The 19,108-nt window shown below is 47.6% G+C and overlaps 1 protein-coding gene across 1 annotated transcript in view; it reads right to left on the bottom strand.

The window, feature by feature from the left end:
- The window catches only part of UBE2O (ubiquitin conjugating enzyme E2 O), a 66,465-nt gene that overhangs the window by 10,276 nt on the left and 37,081 nt on the right, over positions 1–19,108 (bottom strand). The window contains exons 3-13 of the mRNA XM_075169918.1: positions 15,650–15,760; positions 14,638–14,735; positions 13,094–13,157; positions 11,175–11,318; positions 10,415–10,524; positions 9,440–9,590; positions 8,115–8,617; positions 5,124–5,278; positions 3,529–3,641; positions 2,298–2,423; positions 1,030–1,119 (exon numbers count right to left, since the gene is read on the bottom strand). Coding sequence (XP_075026019.1) covers positions 1,030–1,119; positions 2,298–2,423; positions 3,529–3,641; positions 5,124–5,278; positions 8,115–8,617; positions 9,440–9,590; positions 10,415–10,524; positions 11,175–11,318; positions 13,094–13,157; positions 14,638–14,735; positions 15,650–15,760 — 1,665 coding nt within the window. The remainder of the gene's footprint in view (positions 1–1,029; positions 1,120–2,297; positions 2,424–3,528; positions 3,642–5,123; positions 5,279–8,114; positions 8,618–9,439; positions 9,591–10,414; positions 10,525–11,174; positions 11,319–13,093; positions 13,158–14,637; positions 14,736–15,649; positions 15,761–19,108) is intronic.

Here is a 19,108-nt window from a genome sequence, read left to right as displayed (position 1 = left end):
TTTGTGGAGCACACATCAGACCTCCGATTGTGCCTGTGATCCAAGCACATGTGACAACAGGGGGAAGGGAGACAGCAGCCTGCTTTGTAATGCTCTAGTCCACTGCCATAGTGCAGGCATTGACTATTCTGCTGTAATTAATGCAGAGCTGCTTGGTTTAAAAAGAAATCTTGATCGAATGCTTTCTACTTGCAAACGCATCTCTGCATCGGAGGCAGTGGTGTTCTCTGCCACAGTGACGGAGATGGGACCCTACAGAAGCAGGTCTCCTCTTATCTTTAGGTTGTCTGCCTTAATTTGAGGCAACAAGGAGAAGAGACATGGGATGAAACTGTACGTGGAGCAGTGACTAAGATTACATGACGGTACAATAAAAATCTTAGAACAATGCAGAAGACAAACCAATGGGGTTAACAGGATTAGTGTGGCTATATCTTTGTTTTTAAGTTTGCACTCAACTCCTTTCCCTCCCTGCCCTGGGAAGAGATCTGGGTCTGATCCCTAGGTTAACTAAGGTCACAACTTGTGGCTCTAGCCCAGCTTCTGGAGGAGCTTCTTTAGCCAAAGAAAACACTATGGTGCCATTTCACGAGCAAGAGAGAACAAGCAATCGTCTTTCAGGAGTGCCTTAGTTGGGCAACGCAGTGAACCTGGGCTCAAGTCAGAACTGATGATCCCCGAGCTCTGCAACCCCCTCTGCAAAGCAGCAGGTGCTGGCGGCCAGGAGCAGGGCTGGTCAGAGCTCTGCGCACGCAGTGCAGCGTGTGAAGGGAGCAACAGCCTGCCCGTAATTTCCTATTCTCTGTATTCAAGAGCAGTAATGACCAATTAGTTGCCCAGTCCTCCGGACAAAGAAAGGATTTTCTTGCGCTGACAGAATTGGGAAGCCACCCCATCATATGGGAAGGCAGCAATAAATAGAGCGAGATTCCCTTACCCAGCAAATCTCTCTGCACCCAGGATTTAAAACCAAGATTTGTCACTCAGCTAAGAATTACAGGGATATTGCGAGCTGGAGCAGGACCTCACCTGAGGCAGAATGATAGTCTTGGAGTTATCAGCCCACACCACTTCCACTTTACTGCTGACATCCACGCGAGCCACCTGTCCGACCGAAGGCTGTGGAAACAAGAGCAGTTTGTCAGTCCCTTTTCCTTCCCAGGCATTCCAGCGCAGAGCCAGGAAGGTTTTGAGAAACAGGTATTCCCCAGGCTGGAGACCCACCTAAAGCAATGGCTGCAGCCTGCCGCAGAAGGGGCAGGAGTCCTGGGGTCCCATGCCAAGGGGGAGAAGAATCCTACAGATAGGGTTTCCATGAGAAACCCCACAACACTGCCACGGAGATGGGGAAAATTTCCCCCCCCTGCAAGGAGGAGAGGACCAGGAGGGCTGGTCTGGCAGCAGATCCCGACTTCTGATCAGGACCAGGGCCACTGCAGGGCCGTGGCCTTTCCGCCGGCAGCACCGCTGGGGTTGTGCCAGCACGGGGACCGGGCCTTCCCCGGAATGGGGCTGCCCTCTAGTGGGGTGCCCACAGCCGCCCCTGCGCTCCGGCACCCGCACCGGGGGCCCACAGCAGCTTCTCCCAGCAGAGCGTGCAGGCGTGAACAGACAAGCCGCAGCTGGCAGAGGGTGTGCGCAGCAAGCAGCACCCCGCGCTGGAAGAAGGTTATTTAGGTCAGCTGGGCGCGCTGAGATGTGTTTCCTGCTGCTGCAACTAGAACCACAGCAAGAGCCACACTATGCCTTCTCAGCCTTTTTTAGGGCAGCAGTCTCAAAAGCTGGAGGTCTTCCCTACACAGTAAGGAAGCCTGTTTCCTAGCAAAGAGTGTATTCTCTACCGTATAAATTGTTCCCTCTTCCTCCCCAGGAGATCAATCAGCTCAGCAAAATTAACATGTACATAATAACTCAGATGCAAATCAGAACCCCAGTCTTCTGTTGCCAAGTGAAACTGGTTTCATGACAAATCCACCTTCACTCTTGCTCAGGAGCCCACAGAATATCCTCAGATTAGAAGTTACTCTGAAATCCTAAGCAAGAGTTTTATGAAAAACCCTCAGGCATATGATTCTTGTCTCAGCTTTGTTCTTGCTCTGCTACAGACCGTCACCAAGGTCAAAGGATTTCAAAGTTACATCTCCACCAGACTTAGAGATTTGCTATGTTACTCACGACAGCAGGGGACACCGATACAAAACTAGCAAGCGAGGGAGTTTAGGATGCCTAAGGCCCTCCTATTAGTGTCTCCACTAATAGCCGGTGACAATGAGGTCACATAACTGCCCAGAACCCACCTCATCTTCCTTAGCTGTGGCTCCGTCCGAGTTGCCAATGCGAATCACAATGTCAGTAGTGCGGAAGCGAAAGTCTGGATGATCAGCAATATCATACACGCTCACATCCTCCTCCTCCCCGATCAGCTGCATCGGAGACAGAAAGCAAACATGTCAGCCCCAGGATGCTGCACTGACCTTCAGAGCACGTCTTCAACACTTGGAAGTACTTTGTGTTATATTTTGTCAACTTTCAGTTGCTCCAACAGCCTGCAAGGGGCTGCTAATGTCCCTTCTCATCACCTCATCCTGTAGCACATCACTTGAGGCACAACAACGAAAGGAAGCAGATATTCTGTCTTATCTGCTCACCCCCACCTTTACTTCAGGTTCCACATCACTACGATCACAAGACATGCAAGAACAACATTTTATTGCCTTCTGAACACCCAGATTTCTCAAAGCAGTTCTTTGGGGCCCAAAGGATTAGAGTTTACTTTTGAAACAATCCAAGGCAACAGGAAGTATCTGACAAAAAACTTGTCAATTAATGGGAAACATCTTTCCTTTGATTTCTCCTGGAGGAAGAGAGCTAGGAGCCCACAAATAATGAGAAATGGGTAAAGTGGAGCACAACCCCAGGCCAGACTGATGTTCTGCTTCTGGATGTAAAGGGCCCTGCTCAGTTATGACAACCTGGTCTCCCATCCTAAGGCAGAAAGCAGTACACCAGATTTGTGTGGTTCGAGTCCCCCTCTCATCCCCAACTAGACTGTAGTTTATCAAGACTCTGCAAAATACAGTGTTCCTACAAGCCCCGAGAAAAAGGTATTAGGCTGACTATAGGCAATAGCGCCTGGCAGAGGCAAGCAGGACAATATGCAACAGATTGATTCTCTTTCTGTGAACTAGCAAAGGCATGGGAAGGAAAAATTCTTATAGTGAACTCAAGTAGTCAACTGTCTGTGACAACCTGAGCAAAAATCTTCATCCATACCAGAGCCTGATGTTGACTATGGGATGTAAACCCTCTGCTTGGTCTTCGCTGCTTTGCAGGCATCTACAAATATGAAGCGACACCACCTCTAGCTAAGCCTCCCAGGCCCAAAAGCACATTGCCGACCCATCCTCAGGGACAAACTCCACTGCAGAGCTGACTCCCAGGCTTAACTGTGTTTATCTGTGAAGCTTGTGCTGTTTTGTGGCTGCTCTCTCTTAGCTGGTTCCAACAGGCACTGGCTCCTGCCCTTACCTCCACATCATCTCCGCTGGATTTCAACTTGAACCACTTCACCACACAGGTACGGCCAATATGGTCACCAGACTGCACGACTCCATATAACCCGGGGTCCTGGGAGCTCTGAGCTTTTGGTCGCAATGGTAGGGAAGAAAACAGACAAGTTAAGTGGAGGAGCACAGACTTTGCACAGCAACTGAGGCTGTAAGCTCCCAAGCACTCACAGCTGAAACCTTCCCCTTCTGAGTGGCATGAGGAAAACCAGTTCTTCCTACACAGTCAAAATTGTACTCAGCTAACGAGTTGCATTTTAATGGGGCACAGAGTGATGATAAAGTAAGATTATGTTGCATTGGACTGGGTGAACACGTTCACTTTGGGACCACTTTCGAGCTCTATCAGCAAGAGAAAACACGCTGTCACCTTAGTGCTCTGCTCTCCAAATTAGCTCTGCACCAAGACTGTCAGAGTTTCTGGACAGGCTGGCCAAGAGCTCCCTGAGAGCAGCCCCGGCTGCCAAGCTCTCCATCTAGAAATGTGCCACCCACAGCAGTTTTGCTCCTCTGGAAAAATGGACTGGACAATGAAGGTGGAAGGCAGGCGGGATGCAGGCAGGCATACATGTGCGTACGCATGCGTCGGGGATCCAACAGCACCAAGGCCTGGACCACCCCTCTAGGCCTGGGCTGTTACCCAGCACACTGGTATCCAGGTACCTTTCAGATTACCTGGCTGACAAGATCCACCCCCCGGCATCCTTAGCAGGGGGATGGCAAGGAGCTGTGGGCATGCCAGACTGCCGGGAGAGTCTGTCTGACAGACAGAGAGGAATACAGATTCCCAGAGCTAGAGCTGATGGATAACTTTAGTTTCCACAAACCATGTCTAACTCACAAGACCAGTCAGACTATTAATCATCAGAAACGGCCACGCAAAACAGCATCTTTTTTTGCTAAGCCAGCTTTCCTCTTCCCAATCTCACAGTATCTTGTGCTCCTCACTGTTGAGAGTCTATCCCTGTTAGAATAGAAGAGGAGCTGAGAGCCAGATGGTGTCCATCAATATTTCATAACCAAAAGCTGTAAGTCTGCTTGAACTTGTACTGTGACCCTCGCTAGTGTCACCAATTGGCCTGGTGAAGAAAAGGGATGCAAGAAGATGCCTCTGGATCTCAAAACCCTCCAAGAAAAAATGGGGGGTCATGACAGGTAAGCCACACAGAGAAAGCAGTGCGAGTTGTTCATTTCTGCCCCTATTCTGCGAGAGAGCTCAGAGCCGTTTGCACTTTCAAGGAGAAGGCAGGCCACCTCTACTCTACGGAAATACTGAGAATCCTAGCTTTGCCCCTTGGCATTTATTCCTTCCACATCTCCCCTGTTGTCATAGTTCAACCTTGGTATTTAAATAATGGTTCTCTGCTGACATTCATGTTAAGTCGCCTGAATCACTGTTTGTCCCTTGTTAGGCTCTTGTGCCTACCTCAAGTGAGTACTACTAACAGCTACTGTAAAGAGGGCTACTATGCACATTAGCAGATCCAGATTAAAGAATACTTCACAATTAAGAGCATGTTTGTTCCCTGAGGAGAGCATTGTTTTGACACCCAATACCTCTTTTGTCCACCACAAAATCCCCAGGGCAGAACTCGTTGTTGTCCAGATGGTGGACTGGAATCAGCTCGTTGGAGCGAATGTTTGTCTCCACAGTGCCATCCTGCCACATCACGTCAGCAGAAGTCATCGTGGTCACCACTTCTACAGCAACCCTGGGAACACAGAAAGGCAACAAGTTACCAGAGGGAACGCGCATGAGCACAAGCAGAACGTGACGCTGCCGATATAAGGAATCAAGATGGATCTCAGCAACACAAGGGTACACTATCAGCAGACTAGGAAGCAAGTCAGGAAACCCCATCTAGTCCCAGTGGAAGCAGCTACACAGCAGGCTTTGTTTTGACAGGTTCTCAATCACTGCAGATGTTACATTGCTGCAAGTCTATATTGCAGGAGGACTTACTTTCCAGGGAGCTGGTGCTGAGCTCACTTCTATTCCTAGTGGAGCAAATTAACATCTACTAGCACCCACTTTCTACCCCTGGCAGAGGCACAACAGGAGCTTCAAATACTTTGAAACTTAAGATCATCTCCACTAAAGCACCTTCTAGCCTGGTAGCTCTGAGGAGCCTTTGGAGGTAGGAGCATGGGACTGGAAAGGGAAGAGAAAGCAGCATCCATCTCAGCCCTTCCAGAAAGAAGGAAAAAAAAAAAGGCAACACATTGAATGTGGGTAAAAAGGATTTTGTTTGAAAGAGACAAGTCTCCTTCCCAGCTGTTCAAACACATACATGTGTGTCTCTGCAGCTCAGAAACGAAACCCAAACATGCAACAATGGACCACATGCTGGCACTCCCCTGTGGAGCTTGACAGAGTTGCTTGAAGAGACAAGTTGCTTGGGGGCAGAAGGAGGCAGAAGAAGCTGCAGTCTAGCTGGACAGGCTCTTCTAATGAGCCCTCCACCATTCTCATGTCTCCTACAGCACAGAACAAATTGAATCCCATGCTGATTTTAAATTTTGTCTTTATTTTGCTGGCCAGGCCTTCCAGACATAACACAAGTGCTGCATTTATGTTGGTCTCAAGTCAAACCATAAAGAAGATACAATAGGCAAATACAACTGTTTTCCTCCAGCACTGGTTTTAAGAATGTTGAGAAATACTTTTAAGTAGAAATAATATGAAGTTTCTAGTATAGCCAGCACTCAACAGCAGAAATTATCAGAGAAGGAAATCTGTAACAGGTCAAGTGTGGTGGGTGACATGCCAACAGATGGTTCCTTGGGGGAAGTGGGGGCATGTGCAGCTGAGGATGGGAGAGTGGAGAGGCAGGCCACCCAAGGAAATGATGCAGTCCTGTCTGCAGTGCAGTTTATGCTGCTTCGCAACAAAAATCACAACCTGGCATTAGTAAAAATCCCTGTATAACACCACTAAAAAATAACCAGAGGTCTGGGTGCTGCCTGGAGAGCTGCAGCAAGTCACTAAATGATGGTAAAGCCACATGCTGAGCTGGCCCCCTGCAGTCAGAGATGCCCATGAGCTGACACATCAGATCTGGTGACTAACTGCAGCAAGCCCATCCACTTTGCATTTCTCAGCAGTGCTTGGCAGCACACCTACCGATGGCCTCACCAGCTTCATCTGAATATTCCAACAGCGAAGACCCTCACTGAGCTGTGACCAGCTGCCACATATGCCCTTTAAAGTATCAGCTGGGCTTTCACCTTCTGTGCTTAAAACCCTGTATTTCTTACTCTCTGAGACATGGTCATCTCTGCAAAGTGTTCCAACATCTGATCTCTGCATTTCCTTGTACGGAGCTGCCCAGATCTAGCACAGGAGTCTCTCAGTGTTGTCACAGGGATTTCTCCCCACTACCTGTATGGTGCAGAAAACTACCTGGTTTACTAGCTAAGCTCTCCTTAGCAAAGCCTTTAGAGAAGTAGAGGCACTCAGCAGGGGGGCGAGAAGTGAAAAGTGAACTGAAAATCAGTTCCCAGGCGCTCTATTGTGCACTCCCATTTTTTTTTTCTTTCACTCAAATACTGCTCTGCTCATGTTTGTGACCTTCAAATCCAATTTCTCCAAAACCCACAAGGACTAAAGGAACAACTCTCCTTGCACACAGGCAAAGCTAAGATACCCCCCAAAAATGTGAATGAAGTTCATGGCATTCTCAAACTACTGGATCCCTTCAATCCTGATAATGTCACTTTTCTGGGAGGATTCTCACACCTTATCTGCACTAGTTCATTTCTGATGCAGGATCTGTATACCACTAAGTAGGCCGGGGAAGCCAGCAAGACAGGCTAGTCAGCTGTCAGATGTCTTTGCATGCCCTGAAAACTCTTTAAACACTCTCAAGTTAGGTAAAAGGTAAAAGCTGCCGAGATCCAGTTTTATCTAGAAATGGGCAGATACATGCAGTGCTCCCTCCCCCAAGCTACTGAAATAAATTCCTCCAAGGCTCTCAAGGAGTGCATTTTGTTCATTAAAAACCCAGTAAGAAGTATACCGCTGGCAAAAGTTGCAGCTTTCTCTCCAGAGCAGGGTAAGGATAACAGAGACCACTGCAGCATGAAACCCTGCCAGCACAGACCTCCGTGCTGATCTGGAGACAGCTCTCGGGATAAGCTGTCCATTCCCGCTAGCATGGCTATCCTCAGCCTCTCTGCAGAAGCTGCCAATGAGGTAACCAATTAGCGTCATGTTTAAGCTGTATCATCTCTATTCACCTGTCTTTTTCCCTGTGTACAGAGTCTAGCACAGCACAGATATTCTGTCGATGCCCTGAGGCGTAGCGGAGATAGAATAGCATCAGTGTCACATCACGTGGTCCCACTTTCATCAGAAGCTGGACTGAGACCAAGCTGATTTCAACCAGGCCATTGCACAGTCATCACAAGATAATCACTGTCGGTTACTACCAAGGGGTGTTCTAAAATGAGGCACACCATCATCCTCCACCCAAGCTGAGGAGCAAGCTGAGAACTTCAGTAAGGGATATTTTGGCAAGTATACCTGCGTTTGGAAATCCAACTCACCTGTCTCCTGGCTTAAACTCTCGTGAAATCTTGGTCTTCTTCTTCTTGTGCTTCCGCTTCAAGTTTTTGATGGAGAGAGGGATGCTCTTCTTGCGGCCAGTGCCACTGCCACTCTGAGATGAGGCAGTGGAGCTAGCAGAAGAGGTGACAGAGCTAGTGTCATCAGTGTCATCAGCTGCCTCATCATCAGCATCTTGTTCCATGGACTGAAGCCGGTAGTCAGACGACCCTTCGTCTTTCAGCAGAAAGGGAGGCTGCTGCTGTCGCGCTGCTGCTCCCCCTTTCTCCTTCCCCATTTCTTCAGGCTGCTCCTCCTTTCTCTCCCCAGGACTTGGTGTACTGTTGGAAGAGTCATCCAGCTCACACTTTGATCCAGGCTTAAGCTCTTCTGATTTTTGGTCGGCAGCTGCAGCAGACTCTTTGTCAGGGGCTTCATTGGTACCCTGAGATTCCGGGGAGCATGACATGATCTTCACTATCTGCTTCTTCAGCAGCCGCCTCACCTAGAGAAAGCAGACCTGGGTCAGACAATATGCCTGTACACTCAGCAAGCTGCCAGCCAACCTGGGGAACGGTTAGCTTTGTACGCAGAGGAAAACAGCACCCCATGGGCCTCTGCACATTTCACCTGCATCAGAGCATTCTGCAAACCTGCATCCCACCACTGCTCTACTCAGGAGCAAATACCAGCCAGTTCCTGAGCAGCACTGGAATAGTCCAAGAAAAGTGAGTTTTGCTCTTTAAGGCTATTTTAAGCATCTTCTAAACTTTCTGTTATGGAAAGTTACAAGAAGCTGCACAAGTTAATCTATGTAACAGACACAGCTATGCAGGGAGGTCACCATCCACACTGCTGATATCCTGTTATTCCAGGAACACCGCTGCTCTACAGCCAGCATGTAGAAACCGTAGCGTGACTCATTTGGCCTAGGAAGCAATGACTTTTCTTGTCTCATTGTAGCAAGGATTTAACTAACAGTTCAGCTCCATAAGAAACCTGAGGTCACGCTAATGACATGTGTAACAGTCCCAGCTGTCACAGCACACCAGCTCTGACACAGCTTGACCCCTGCAAGGTGACACCTCTATGTTCAATGTCCTGTTCGTGTTCTCTCGTGGCATTAGCTGCATGCTTCACCCAGTGCAGCGAGACTGCTGTACAAGGTGACTTCGCTGCTGGCAACAAGAAGCCATTACTCTTTACAATAACCACGTCAGGAGTCACATTTCAGACCACGTGACTACCAGGAAGACTTCTGCTTTAAAAGCCACAGCAACCAGAAATGCTTAGAGGAGTCAATGCCTCCCTCCACCCCTCAACTCACCTTTTTGGCAACTGATCCTTCACCCAGGACACAGTTCCTCTCGGGGCATTCACAGGTGATTTTTGCAGGTTCCACTTTGTCCGGGAACACATAGAGGCACCTTTCCCCAAGCTGCCTTTGGGCATGGTCAAAGCACCCTAGACGCTTTACCCTGGAAGAACGGGAGGACAGCCATGAGCAAAGTGCACACACAGTAACAGAACCTAGCAGCGACCAGGGCCTTCACAAGGCTGGCACGACCTGATGCCAACGGCACTTCTTTTGGGGTGGCAGAAGCCGACACCACACCAAATCTTTTCCAGGCACACAATTCTAAAGGAGGAGTGGGAAATCTCACCAGGGACTGGGTGGGGATATAAAGGGTTTGGGTACTCCTCTCCCTCTAGCTCCCCCTCCCAGAGGCAGCTGCCAAGAGACATTTGAAGTTAGCATTGGTTTTTTTGCTGCCATCCCAGAGCTCCTCTCCTCCAGCTTCCTTATGAGCTCCAGGCAGGAACTATGCTGCATTGTGCTATTACTCATCTGACTTTTCTTTCTGAACTGCGTCCAGCCCATTTTTGCAGCTGCAGCCTGCAGAGGGCACCCGATGCTCCCTCAGCACCGGCCTGGGTCCGGAGCAGGACGCCTTAGCTGCCTAAGTTAGAAGATGCAGCCTGCTCCAGACACAAGTGGAAAGACAAGGGACGAAGCGAGCTGTTGCAGACACCACTCTCCTCTATGTACTTGTCAGCTGGAGATTACTTGGAGAGGATTGGTGGGATGCTAGCCCCTGTATTGGTAACTCAAGTGTCTGCTAAACTAATTTGGAAGCTATTCTCTCACGTTTTTGAAGCTCTGGAATATACAGGCATACAACAAGGAGAAAAACCCACTGGAAACAGCAGCGTTGTGTCTAATCAGTTGGCAGGCATGTCACCCATGGTCTGTGCAGGCCCTGGGTGCTGGGAGTGAAAAGGGGTTTTCAGCTGATCTCACCTGGACAGGTTCTCCTGGCTGATTACCGATGGGGGAGGGCTCACACTGTCAGTACCTCCAGGACAGAAGCTTTTAGTGATCCAAGTAACCTTTAGTTCTACCACCTGTACCTACAATGTAAAGAGAGAGAAAACAATTTAATTTTTCAGAAGCTTTCCTAGACCAGTGTCTAGGATCTGAATGCACAGGAAAGCAGCAAACCTGCTTTTATAATTTAAGATGGCCAAGAGCAGTTTCACCACATGCAGGACCACTACAGTGCTCCCACCGCATGGCTCTTGGCAACACCAAGAGCTTCTACAGTTTTTAATTTCAAGAAAGACAACATCTGGCTTGGGAAGGAAGCTATAGGACGTACAAATCAGTGGTCCAATGTCACAAAGAGACATGCTAATGGACTTGGAGCCGCTCCCTCTTTCAGCAAAGAGTCAGCAATGTTGCTCCCTTTTTGGATAGCATGCAACATTAAGTTTCAACAGAAGAGGTGCTTCTACTACTCTAATGATCAGCAGTACTGGTCTCTAAGTGTATTGGCACACAATTATCTTACAGGGTGCCGGCAGGGACCCTTGGGAGGAAAAGGCAATCCACGCTCAAAAGTCCTGTCAGTCCAGAATGAGAAATTTGTCACCTCAGAAGAACAGAGCCACAGTGCATTTGCTCTTGGAAGGTTACCATGGCAAGCTGACTCTGCTCCAGATCGCCAGCCAGGGACCGTTCTGTGCAGAAGGTGGCTGTGTGTCAGCTTGTCAGTCCTTACCTCTTCCACCACCACTCTGAACTTGCTCTTTGTGCTCAGAACAGGCTTCACACCCGAGAGCCACTGCACGCTGGAGAAGACTTTAGAAGGCCCAATGAGGACTTGCCCAGGATAAAAGCCGTATGAATCATCAAAGAAGAGACCCTGTGGGGGAAAGGGAGGGGGAAAAACAGCATAAAGGACTCTAAGATTCCAGCACCTCTCTTCTCTCGTTCATGATCAGTAAGATTAACCATAAAGGTAAAGTCTGCAAGTTGCCCGTCTCCTACAGCTCATCTCTCTCCTGAAGTCAGCCCAGCAGTTCCTATAGCAACCCGCTCTGTCACAATCCGAACGGGACTATGACTCAGTGGGGGAGAAGCAAAGGTACTTGAGGAAACAAAAGATGTTGACTTCCGCACAAATGTTCTCAATAAGGAGGTAGCCAGGGTGGGCTGAGTCCTGGGCAAGGAGACCCATCTCTTTCCTATGCTCTAATTCAAGCACCCACAGCTTTCGGAGCCAGAGGATGCCCGCCTTCAGTCCTCTGCCTGTCAAGTTAAGTTCATAAGTATTACTCCTGTGTTAAGTGGACTAGTTAGTATGACAGTTCTCTGAAAACAAAACAGGGTGGTAAACACAACAATTGCTGTCCTAGTGCTTTTTCCCACTGCTATTTAGAGTGACTTGATGAGCTGAAGATTCAGAACGTGGGGGCGGACAGAGCAGTTTAGGGTAGATAAAATACTGAGCACAAAACTGTATTAGTCTTGTAATTTGTCAGAAAGGATAAGAGCAGTGCAACAAGATCTAAGTCAGGTAAGTATCTAACACACAGCAATTCTGAGTACAGGATCAAGAGTAACACTGGAGACAACTCATGTTTCAGACCAAACCACAAGTCTCCAGAGGACTACGTACAATTTAAAGGCAGCCTGACTCAAACCAAGGTATCTCAAAATTGGGTATCCAGAAGCTGGATGCTGCTACAGCATCCATTTAGCAAGTGGAAAACATACTGAACAACCCAAAGTAGCAGAGACTAAGATACTGAAGAATATTTAGCAGACCACACCTTTTCTGTACAGAACAAGAAAACCACAGCAGCACATCCTATTAAACTGATACTCCATTTACTCTTCAAGAAACAGGCATCAAATTTTAACTGAAGTGCAGTTTTAAATCAAAGGGACCTTTGCTTTGAAGGCTGGGAAGGATAACGGCTGACTGCATTGACAGTTCCTAAGAATTACACGCCATTCTCAGTCAACTCGCAATACTGCTGCCAGGAACGTAGCAAAGCCCTACTGATGCTGTTTGGAAGAACAAGCAAGCTGTCGTCAGCCTTTGAAGGTGAGAGGTTAGATCCCATCATCACACAGGGAACTCTGTTTTACCCAGAAGCTAGCAAAACCTTCCCCACCATGTGATTTGGAAAATGCCAGTATGGTAGCAGGTCTCCATTCAGAGAAAGCGATGGATTACAATAGCAAGAGACAGTACTTTACATGATCTGGAAACCTGTTTCTAGCAGAACACCTTTTAAACAATATGCCCTTTTCCAGAAGGGGAACAATTTTGAAAGCATTAAATGGAGTAAGAGCCTTTTCAAGCATGTACAGATATAATGAGCAGACAGTGAACTGCCTTGACATCAGCCATCTGACTGCATGTTATGCAAGTTGTTTGCAAAGAAAGCAGTTGAATATACTAATTGTAATACCTCCTCAAAACCTGCTCATTACTAACGTTACCTTTAAGCTACATCCTGTTACACTTACTTCAAGTGAAGATCTAGTGAAGTGTTTTTCAGCTGTGAGGTATCGTTTAATTTTTAGGATTAATAAGTGCCTATGGTTTTGCCTTCCCCCTCCCTCCTGCACAAAAAGCTTACAAGATGAAGTTGATCAAAAAGACTCTCAGGAGAACCAGAAGCTCACCGAGTCACTGACATGAGGACAAACGTCATACAGCTTGGCTCCGTCTTCTGTGCTCATGGAACACCTGGAAAACAGACAAGAGACACGGTCGCATTTCCAGAGCCGTCCATCTCAAAAGCAAACAGCACCAAATTAACTGACACTGCCTGAGCAAGTCTGTCCACATGCCCAGCAGTATATTGCTGAGCCTTTATGGTCCACAGCAAAACTGGTTATAAACAAGCTATAAAAGCACTGCCTGGTATTTAAAGGTTCCCTTCAGCATGTAAAAAAACCTAATTAAGTAATATGCCGGGTGCTGCACAAGATTTGTCTGCTGCAAAGGTCCCATTTGTTACTCACACCGACACTGGAACCTGAAGGCAATTTGGGTATACTTGCTTCAGTAATAGCTTCATTTCCAGAGTGAGTTCTGGTGGGATTTCAAATGATTCATTAGGAAGAGATTTTGAAAACAGTTACCTCATTTTACATAGCTATGCATGAGCTGGTAACAGAAACCAAGCAAGGTTTTAAATTGCACCAGTAACTGCAGGCGATACAGATAGAGAAGTGTAGCTATTTTTCACTCCGAGTTTAACATACGCGTAAGAGCCTTCCAGCCTGGGTTAACTGAAAGCTAAAACAATCAAAATCACAGACGCATCCACCAATCATCTGTTATAGCTCTCGCATTACTCGCTTCTCTTAGAAAGACTCCGAGCTGGCTGCAGGGTTGTGGGTTTGTTTTTTTTTTTTTTTTTAACATCAATGTCAACACTCAATTTACAAGACAGATGGGTTATTCCCCAGCTGCCAGGCCCATAAGCCTCTTGGCCCTCCACTGGTTCCTTCCTTTCCTTGCATAAATAATAAAAGTTTGTTGACAAGACAGGCCTCAGTAACAGAGTGAACGTAGTGAATTCAGAGGGGTTCAGTTCACAAGTAACTGTCCGACATGCACATGGAACAGAATTCAGATCCTTCTGCTGGCTTTGCATTCTTTCAATCCCTCTGGTTAAATCTCTCTCTAGAGATATGACTTTGGATTATGTCTTCATTGAAAAAACATTCCTAATACAGTTGCAAATAACATTGAAAAAGCAAAGCTGTTCAAACATGGGCTGCTTCATCTTTGATAAAAACCACTAACCTGCAAGTTTATACACTTTCACAGACTCTTTTTTTTTTAAGGTAAGAATCCTCCCTGCATCTCAGTGAAGTTATGCTCTCCTGCTAAGAAAAGGTCTGGAATAGTGATCCATCTTAAACAGCCACTTTTCCAGTGGAGAAGCACAGTTTAAAGACCAATGTGCTTTAGTTCTAGAGCACTGATCTGCTGGGATTGAAAAAAATTGTCACCTTTCAGACAACAGCTTTTCCAGAGGGCGACCAATGAATCTCAAGGTTTTCAGAGAAAGATGTAGTCTTGCTCTACATCTGAAGACAATGCAAGCGGATGATTTATCAGTATGCGAATGAGAAGCCCAGCCTGTTTCTAGTTCTCCCAAAACAGAACGGGATTGTGAAACCCAAGGGGGACAGTCTTCAACAGAAGGAAGTACCTGGCTCCATTGGAAAGCTTGAGGATGACCTGGTTCTTCAAATCATAGACCTTGCCCAGCCAGCAGTCATAGGCTATGTAGTCACCATACATGAAAGGCTATGAAGAAAACAGGAAACAAACCTTATAAACATCAACACTTGTAGTTTAGGCCATCAAGTAAGTCTTCAGCCAATGCAGACTAGATAGCAATCTCAAAGGGATTTACGACAGCAACTGCAGATCTCACTGTAAACCGGAATGAATCTACATTGAAGAGTTTGCTTGACAGTCAGCACATAGCCTGGATTCTCCACTTAAACAGCTCGGGCTTTCTGAGATTTTTTCCTCAGATCTTAAACTTGCTAAGTCACACTTGCCTTCAGCCAATATTAACAACTAATTTTTATTACTGAGCCCAATATTCCATCCCAAGCAGAGAAGCCTGTATCCCATTGCCTCTCCACAAGCTGTTTCTTGAGAAGGGTTGTGACACTCCTGCTCTTCACTCTCAAGTTATCTTTTTCTCAGAGGAAAAAGAATGATGAAAACCTATCCCACCTGGTCTCTGGAAATCACCCACCCACTCAAAAGGGAGAACCAGGTCCGTTTCAGACTGTTCCAGCTCAACAGGAAGATACTCAACTCCTCTCAGCATTTTTATAGCCTGTTTAAATAATAACAATACTGCAGCTCAGAAGCTCTGTGCCATTGCCATGGGGCTGCCCCCATCAGGTCACCACACCAGCCCATCTCAGGGCAGAACTTCTCACACAATTTAATGTCAATCTAGCCCTCCAAGTCAATTTGGTCTCAGTGATGCGATCAGAAACACAGAGCAGATGGGGATATGAGGCGATGCTGCATCATCTTCTTCTAGGGAGGATGCTTTCACTAAGTTTAAAATAAAAGCAAACCACTGATGCACCTTGCACAATATGGATGCCTCCCTTGCATGTGTTACTTGGAATACAGCAGCATCGCTCCAACCCACCAAGCCCTGGCTCCCATGTGTATTTTGGCTGTGTTCTCACCCAGATATGTTGCAGGTCTTTGCTGTTGACAGGGTAGAGGATGCAGTTGGTTCCTACCAGCTTCACAGCACACTCTATGTTGACATCAATTACAGTCCCACACTGGCTGTCCTGAAAACACAAAAGAAAAACAATTTTTCACCTAGGGAAGGGTCACACATACACACGTACGTGGCTCTGTGTACAGATGGGAAGTGCAGAGACAAGTTCCAAGAGTAAACCCGCCTCATACCCTTCAGGTCCTCTTTCTGAAGGGGCATTTCACATGACCCTGAGACAACTCAGAAGGTGAGATCACTATTAAAGACCTGCAGTGGTTTCTTCCCAGCTAAAATTTGCAATGGCTGCTAATGTAGCAGCCCAGAGACTCCTGCATCTGGTCAAATAAGACCACACTATGTCAGGTGTTTAGCATTTACTTACTTTAAAATCTGCCTGGCTCCTCGGTCTATCCAACCAAGCAGATCTCTGCAACTCCATAGGACCATCCTGCAGATACTGCTCTGAGCCAGCAAAGGCAAGGCATCTACCCCAGCACACAAGGGAAAACCTTTAAAGCTATCTGTGACTTTTCATGTAAAGTTTGATTTTGCATGACAATATAAATGGTTTTCAGTTGCTGCCATACTAAAAAAAAACCTGGCACTTTTGGTCAGATTTCAAGGTTTCAAGCCAGATAATTTACAGTTGGTCCAATTATGAGATGGTTGTCATTATCTCCCTCTCTTTTTAGCAAAGTTTTAATCTTTTTTGTCCCCAAGAAAATAACGCATGCTGTCAAGAGCCTTCTGGGGATAGTTTGGCAGGGAGCACACAATATGCACATTGCTTACACATATGGCAGAGGCCTGCAAGGAAGGGCTGCTAACCCAAACACTGTCAAACGCGGCAGCTGCCCTGGCCTCCTGACAGCTGGGACAATCGATACTCTTATTTATTAAAGACCGCAAGTCCATTATAAAAGCTGACTGAGGGCCAGCATGACAAATGCCCTGGAATCAGCAACTTCTGAAGCTGTCCTTACCTCAAACATCAAGGTCTCTGCTCCAACAGGACTTGAGCATAACACTCGAAGGGCTTATACCCTGCGAGAAGTGGATTTGTTTGCTCAGTCCACTTATAAACATGCTGTTCTTTTGGCCACATTAAATATTTACTCAAGGCTTTCACTCAGAGCCCTGGGCAGCCCTGCTGGGAGTTCAGGAGTTTGCTGGTGCTCACCTCAGGGACTGGTAGGTAGAGCAAAGACACCCTACAGACACCCGCAGTCCAGGATAATTCCTGGACAGATTGCTCAGCCCATTGGGCTGCTGCTTTCCACCTGCCTGCTGCAAGTCCTTCTCCTCACATCACACAAACCCCGTGCTCCTCGGCCCCCCGGCTCCGGAGGCGGCAGCGATGAGGAGAGTGGGTCCTCCCCCACGCGTCGCCCGTGCGGAGCTGTGCCAGCATGGCCAGGAGGGCTGGGAGAGCCGGGCTGGCAGAGCCCAAAGCAGGAGGGGCTCGTTCCCTCCCACTGCTCCACATACCACTCCCATTTCTTTCTAGAAAGGCTGGGAAGCAAAGGGAGCCTTTCCCAGCTCCATCATGACAGACAGCAGCTAAGCCTAACGTAGCTCGCAGCCTGCACGGCTGCCAGGAACAAGCCCAGCAGAGCTGTACCGCAACTCTCACCTGAAAAGGGTTTGCCAGAACTACACCGGATTCACATCAGCTGCTGCCAGCACAATTTGAGCTATAGGATGAGCAAGGCCTGCTCAGAAGTGGCACCTGCTCAACCGAAACCCACAGCTTCTGAAGGCCAAAGCACAGCCACCTACCCTGCTTTTCCTCCAGATTAAGTGAAATTAAGTATGCCTAGTCTATCCTCTGCCCATGCTTCGCAGTTCAGGCCCTGTGTTTTAGATTTCTTAGTAGTCAGAACCAAAACAACCTCAAGAAACAAATCCCTTGCCCTACACTGAGCATTTCAGAATTAATTTTTCCTTTATCAGCAGCCAACATGACAGCAGCTCCGAGACATGCTACAATCGAACACCTGCAGCTTCCGTGGATCATCTTGTCTCTGGGCCTAAACACCCTCTTTTATTGATGGTGAAAGAATAGCAAGTAATAAAACCAGGACTGGGGCGACTGACATACATCAATACCCTCTGCCCATTCTCCAAGTGACAGTTTCCCCATGGAGAAGGTGCCTGCGCCACCCTACAAGCCTGCCTCCCACCTAACACAGCTGGCTGCCACCCAGTCATGGGCAAGAGCACCAGGTGTAGCTCAGCTGGCTTCTCCTTCTCCTTCCAGTTGCAGAACACTTGAGCAAGCACAGAGCACTGTCCGCGGTTAAGAAAGCAGAGATCAATGTTGTGAGCAGCCCCAGAAGCCACAGGGCTTTTGAGTCACAGCTCTGCTCCCTCACCTGCCACTGAACCTTTCTTTGTTATGGGTTTACTTATTTCACTGTCACAGGAAGCATTAGCCTGCGACAGGGGAGGCAGATTTGCAGGCTGAGGGGTTCTGCTGAATCACTCCGAGATTATAGCAGCGCTCAGCAATGCAGTCCCGCAGCGAGAAGTCGCCAACTTGTCTCTTGTCTTCCAGGGCAGGTCTACAGCCAGAGCACAGCTCCCCGCCAGCCTGCTCAAACACAACTGCCCTGTCCTGCTCATTAGATGCTCCCATTAAAGGAGGGGCCAAATGAAATGAGCTGACATTTCACAGTTCTGTAACAAAATCCATTTCCATCAACGCCAACAACAGAACTGGAAAAGGGGGGTGACTGATCTTCATTGGAAGAGTCAATGGGTTCAAGCTCCGCTCACACCAGAATTCAGCACGCTCCCTAGACTTTCCTCCTGCTGCTTCCGCGACCCTGACGGCACGCACCACGCCAGAGGTACTGAGTATTTAAGCAGTGAATGGATGGAGAAGTGACTCCCTTCCCCACCAGAGACAAGGCTTTAAGGCAGACCAGCAAACTCCCATCTGAGAGAAAAGCAGCTCAGCAAGTGGCTGCAGTCCCACATCTTCTACCCCCCATCCTTCTACTCTTTCCCTCAAAGCTCTCTTTTCTAATAGTGGATCTTTAGACCACCTTCTTATTCCTTTATTTAAAAGGGACAGCATAGCCCAGCACCCTTTGAAGTAACAAAATCCAAGTGTCTGACAGATTACAGACCTACTTCTAATCTTTCCCCCAAATTAGCATTATCACCTGGAAAAGTGTCCTCTGCCACTTTCACCACTTCTCATCCAGCTGGATCAGACTTACAGGCCCAACTGCACTCAGAGAAAATGATCTCATTTTATGCATTACCCCTGAAGCAGTCTTTCCCCACACTCAAGGCTCGATGAGAAGCACATGAATTTGAGTCAGCTCTCTTCTCTTGAGGAACAGAGGATTTCGAGTCCTCCCCGCTCAAGGTTAAAAACAAGCCCTAGAGAGTGTGGTGAATACAGAAT

The sequence above is a fragment of the Calonectris borealis genome, chromosome 20, assembly GCF_964195595.1.
Source record: "Calonectris borealis chromosome 20, bCalBor7.hap1.2, whole genome shotgun sequence".
Classification (NCBI taxonomy): domain Eukaryota; kingdom Metazoa; phylum Chordata; class Aves; order Procellariiformes; family Procellariidae; genus Calonectris; species Calonectris borealis.
This window is presented reverse-complemented; position numbering and strand designations above follow the sequence as displayed.